Below are 6,000 nucleotides of genomic sequence, written 5' to 3' on the forward strand. Positions count from 1 at the left end.
CAAAAGAACAACACTGTGATAAGGAAAACAAAATGTGTTATAAATGAATAAATGTTTAGCAAATGGCTCTAAAACAGTTTTTTTTTATGAATGAATAGTCATTCTAAACTCATTTTCGTGAAGCCTATTCGAGCACCTTTTAAACAGCTCCATGACAAGAATTTTAATCTACTCAGGTCGGTCAGTGTTCTGCCATTCACCTCCTTCTCAAACCAACATTAAACCGTTTCACAGTAAACCGACACTGGTCACGAGCAAACTCAAACATGACATCAGAGTGTTCCAGGGGTAATCGCTTCCTGCCTCACTCACAGAGAAAACTGGGCCCAACATCCTAATGGGTGAAGCATACAATAATGGACATGGTTTCGAGGACACATTAATATGCAAAACCAAACGATGCTAAATTATTCTGATTAACTTGCAATGAGAGAATTTTGACAAACTGAGGTAACCATCCATCACACACACCGCCAATGCGCAGTGATGCACAGAATAGGCTATACATTATGAATCATGCTTGATTTATAAAACTTAGACTTCTTGGTTTATACATTTTTTGTTTTTACATAAAAAATTACTTTCAAATGCCAAAATACAGCGAGGGGAAGAGTTACATTTGGTTGTCATTTTTAGTGGTTTAACAAAGCATTAAATACTGCTTTCGAGATTAATCCCGAGCCAGCGCAACCCAGGGGACAAATTCAATCCAGCATCGCCAAATATTCAATGAGATCAGACGGAGCCTTTTACAATTACATTATTATGCGGCTCACAAAATATTACCGAGGGCGAAGTTGCGGCCAAACGCACACCTTATAAAGTTTTGTTTGGTTTCTGTTGAAGTGTCCACAACTTTGTATAAAGAAATGGGGTAGCAAGACAATCGAACATGAACTTTTGTAGCCTATTATCAACAAAGAAAATGAATAAAAGGGTCCACTATCCTTGTCAATCCATACAATGAAATGATCCCTTTATTTATTAGCAGGTGTATTCCAACATATACTTTACCAGCTTGTGCCGTAGTTGCGTGGAACATTATTATAAGAAATAGCGGTATTCTCCTGCACGCCGCCGTCCTCTTTAAACGGTCCATCTTTCAGAGCAGAGACCCCCTTTCCTCCGCCACAGAACTGGATGATACAAAACTAGATGAGAAAGGAGCTCCGCATCCATGCGTAGTGGAGGGAAAGAAACCAGTGCGGCGCTCGAACAGTGCACATTCGCTCTGCAGTTTCGCTTGCTTAGTTTTTTTTGAGTATCCTCTCCTCTCTTCACTCTCTGTCACTCATTCAATTTCTCCCCAACCCTCCCCCCCCCCCCCACACCCCACCCCACCCACACCCCACCCCACCCATAGGACTTCATTTCACCACTACTGCTCTGTGTTACTTGTCATGCTGCAAGATGTTACAAACTTTCTGTCTGTTACTGCAGGGTATTCAACCTGGGGCCCGTGGCCCCCTAGGGGTCCGCAGAGTTACTGCAGGTGGTCCACGGAAATATACAGTAGATATATTTTCTAGAAGTGGTCAAATAAACATTTATTTTATTTTTTAAAAGCACCCGCAAGTACCAGTTACGGCAAGTACCACTGGCTGCTGATAAACTTTCTTGACTTGGTCATTCATTTTTGCCAACAAATGGCTAACCTTTCTTTAACCAGCTAAATAGCTTCTATCTACCTATTCATTTTATATGTCAATTTCTCCTTGCTATCTCTTTGTTATTATCATTCACCTGATAAATTATAATTTTTTGCATGATAAGGGTCCTTGGGTCGCCAGTTTGCCTGGGCGGAAGTCCCTGAACAAGAAAAGTTTGAAGACCCCTGAGTAATTGGGTATCGAATTTGCGATACCCTTCCCCAGATCTGTGCCTCGATACAACCGTGTCTCGGAGCTCTACAGACAATTCCTTCCACCTCATGGGTTGGTTTTTGCTTTGACATGCACTGTCAACTGTGGGACCTTATATAGACAGGTGTGTGTCTTTCCCAATCATGTCCAATCAATTGAATTTACCACAGGTGAACCCCAACAAAGTTGCAGAAACATCTCAAGGATGCTTAATGGAAACAGGATGCACATGAGCTCAATTTTGAGTCTCATAGCAAAGGGTATGAATACTTATGTAAATAAAGTAATTCTGTTTATTATTTTTAATACATTTGCAAAAAATTCTAAAAACCTGTTTTCGTTTTGTCATTATGGGGTATTGTTTGTAGATTGCTGAGATTTTTTGTTGTTGATTTAATCAATTTTAGAATAAGGCTGTAACGTAACAAAATGTGGAAAAAGTCAAGTTGTCTGAATACTTTCCAAAGGCAATGTATAGCCATAAATGTCTTTCTGTTAGCAGGTTAGAGCCTTGGCTCACACAACACAGCCAGAGGACGCATCCATCCAAGCTTTGAACTTCACAGCAATAAATCAAAGAGTGGGAGTGAGTCACAGCTCGACACCCCTGGCCAGTTCAAGGAGTACGATCCCAGGTAGACTGTAGAACAGGGGAGGTCATGTCTCTCATCAGCCATCACTCTAATCTCATTCCCGCATTGTTGCAATGTCATCTCTCCAACGCTCCTTCAAGCAGCAGCCTGACTGTGCTACGGCTGGGGGCCATGGGGGCCATCTCACCTATAGGCTCTGGGAGGTGAGAGCCCATGGAGGCTCACAGGTCAGAAATGTCTGGGCCCAGTGCTACTTGTTCATACCCAGATACCTTGCCGACTCCTCAACTCCAATTTAAGGTCTGACGATCGATCATGGCGTGGTCCTCTAATTGTGGTCTCCATGTGTTTGATCATGTTGGTCTCGTCACCTTGAAAGAGACGCTATCCCTATTTGTGAAAAGATTACGATTCCACAAAGCAGGAAAAAAGCAATCTTATATATGACCTGTCAACACTTTGTGGAATTTTGAGGATACTTTTTTTAAATGTTTCCCCCATTTTCAAAGGAACATGTTTTTACAGGGATATCCCTATATTCTTCGTTGTCACAGACCATGGTAAGCTAACAATGGGGACCCTGTTGTGAGCATTTATACAGTGCGAAGCGTCATGCCAAAAGCCCAGAAACCCATGTCTTGAGGGTTCGGCTTAGACATGCTGCTCTTCAGAATAAGCCTTATGAAGAGCTCGTCATAATTGGTGAATGAACAGAATTGACAGAATTGACTGCACCATAGGCACAGGCCACAACAGGCCTTCTGTATGGGGGTCAGCAGTAAAGAAGACAGTTCCAGCTCTTCATATTTAAAACCAGAATGTGGATGAGCCGAGCACAACCCTGCTTCCCTTCAAAGCCGCCTCTCAAGGGGAGCCGAGAGCAGACAAGTCTCTAACCACAACGGGACTGAAAGAGGGGATATCCCATCCATTGATTCACTAATGCTGCTTTTCATTTAGGACCCTGGCTAAATATGAAACGGTTTGAAATGCTGTAGCTTCGCCTTAGATGAAATAGAATGGTGAAAACAAGCAACCTGTTGCATCCTTGTTGATCCATTTATAAAACACAAGTAAACGTTCAGCAAAATTCGATAACACTCCGTAAGGTATGCATGACAATAGGCAGCTACCCTAGTGGTTAGAGCGTTGGGCCAGTAACTGAAAAGTTGCAAAGCTGACAAGGTGAAAATCGGTCGTGAAAACAGTTAACCCACTGTTCCTAGGCCGTCATTGTAAATAAGATTTGGTTCTTAACTGACTTGCCTAGTTCAAGAAAAAAAGTAATCCAGTCATTGAGGGCATGACAGTGATAATCTCTTGTAAAGCCATGAAGAATGGCAAAAACACATGAGGGAGAGTCATATCTAGATGTACTACAGAACGGGCCTGGTAGTGAAGTAACGAGGCCCAGAAACACGCAGATACCTCCTGCACACCATGCCCTAGCACAAGGCTTAGCTCCCCTGAGTCAGAACCACATTCCTGGCAGGTTTTAGCAGATAGTTACTAAGAGTGCAGTGGTTAGTCTGAGCACTGTGTGAGAAATACTTCCAGAGACATGTGCTGTGTACCAACAGTCCTCCTAGGACTGTACTGCACTGCACTGCTAGAGACTAAAACAGATCAGACCAAGTCCTGACCTCTCCTCAGTCCACTAGAGTCCAGACTAGCTCAGTCCCTCTCTAAAGTCCCACACCAGACATCAATAAACACCAAGTAGTTGAATGGTTCCTCTCTCTGTCTTTCTCAGCCCACTGTGGCATTGGCCATTAAGAGGAAGGAATCAACACATAGTTGGCTTCCTTCCCCCAATGTGATTTACTGTAACCATACTTCTATCAAATACTTCCTGTATAACCTCATTCATGGAGAAATCAATATGAATCTAGAAAGGAAATCTCTGTTACGGGAGTCTGCGGGAGAAAAGCTTCACGGATGACTAGTGATTCAGAGTCCTGGTGATTCCTCAAAGCACTGGGGTAAAACCCCAAAAAGACCAAAAATGTACGGATCACATGGATTTCATTTATTGTATTTGCAAGAAGATAAGGTCCAATTGAACAGGTTCTCTTGAACTCCCTTCAACCCCTCTTCAACTCTTGAATAGCCTTGTTATATTTCTGATCACCAAAATAGTATGGATGACATAGATTTAAAGATGGGAGGAGATGGATACTCATGGATAAGCGTTTCTTTGACCTTCTGTCTACTGTACATTACAGCTCACTTCTCTGTGATGTGGTAAGGCTGACTCTACCCTGAGTCCTAACTAAGGCTCGCTCTTGACACTCGATTTAGAGGTCAAGACCAACTGACGGGGCAAACCATGTCATTTCAACGTGGATAATATTTGGTTGGGACGTTGATTAATGAGATTACAACCTATACTGTATTCACCCTCAAAAAGACAGCCAAAAGTTAGTTGAATTTCCAATGTGTTATCACCATGCTTTTAACCATCTAGAAGCACAACCAAATTCCAATGGAAAAACAATGTCTGATTTATGGTTTAGTTGTCACCCAAAATGTACTGTCCGTCCCTGTGCTTCCAACCATTTAAAAGAACACCGAAGTTCAAATGAGAATACAATGTCAGATATTGTGTTTATTTATACAATGAAACGATGTACGCTGAGAGACGGGAAGCAAGTTCAGGGAGTGAATAGTGTAAGAAATAAATCAACAAAACAAGAAACACAAACAGCGCACCGTCATGAAACAGGAACAATGACGACCGGGGAAGAAACCAAAGGGAGAGACTTATAAAGGGGAGGTAATCAAGGAGGTGATGGAGTCTAGGTGAGTGTCATTATGCGCATAACGCTGGTGATAGGTGTGTGCCCTAACGAGCAGCCTGGTGACCTAGAGGCCGGAGAGGGAGCACAGTTGACATACAACAGATTCATGTGTTTCACATGTTCATCTAATAGCATCTAATAGCAAAACCAAATGACCCGGATGGCAGTTGAGATTACAGTAAAAGTATATGGTGCAAGTGATCAAAACCATTCAGTGTTCTGTGCAGAAATTGTGAAGATCTCCACAGACCTGCAAAGACCTATGCATGCTATCTTGAACATGTACATGATTACATCAGAAGAAATGTATAGTTCCAGAAACCTCAAAATGTGGCCATGTATCTGTTACTCATTTTAAGGTTGAATATTACATTAGTTTGTAAGACAGGCTGAACTTCAGGCTATTTGCTGTATTAAAAAAAGTAATATTGAACTGTGCTTAGTTGACAATGCAACCAAATATTACAATTTAAAGGAGATGTATCTACTGCTTGGATAATTCCATCTGAACCACTGGCCACTCCCATTTTTTTTAACTTGCATTTTTGGATGAGTTCCAACATATTTTTTGTTAACATGTCAACAAGTTAATAGGCTAATAGGCTAATAGGCTAATAGGCTATCAAAAGCGATATTGAATTGAATTAATCATTTGTTAATTGAATTAATAATGTTGGATTCACGTCTCCATCTCAACCAAAAATCTAAGTAAAAGAATAGGACTAAATCAGATCAAATTTGAAA

At 41.5% G+C, this 6,000-nt stretch overlaps 1 protein-coding gene across 2 annotated transcripts in view; it reads right to left on the reverse strand.

Moving 5' to 3' along the window:
- The window catches only part of col5a3a (collagen, type V, alpha 3a), a 77,217-nt gene extending 75,967 nt beyond the window's left edge, over positions 1-1,250 (reverse strand). For both annotated transcript variants that reach the window (XM_031834173.1, XM_031834172.1), the window contains exon 1: positions 1,015-1,250. In XM_031834173.1, coding sequence (XP_031690033.1) covers positions 1,015-1,099 — 85 coding nt within the window. In that variant the 5' untranslated portion in view covers positions 1,100-1,250. The remainder of the gene's footprint in view (positions 1-1,014) is intronic.
- Positions 1,251-6,000: the final 4,750 nt, after the last annotated feature.

This window comes from Oncorhynchus kisutch, linkage group LG10, assembly GCF_002021735.2.
Source record: "Oncorhynchus kisutch isolate 150728-3 linkage group LG10, Okis_V2, whole genome shotgun sequence".
NCBI classification, from domain to species: Eukaryota; Metazoa; Chordata; class Actinopteri; order Salmoniformes; family Salmonidae; genus Oncorhynchus; species Oncorhynchus kisutch.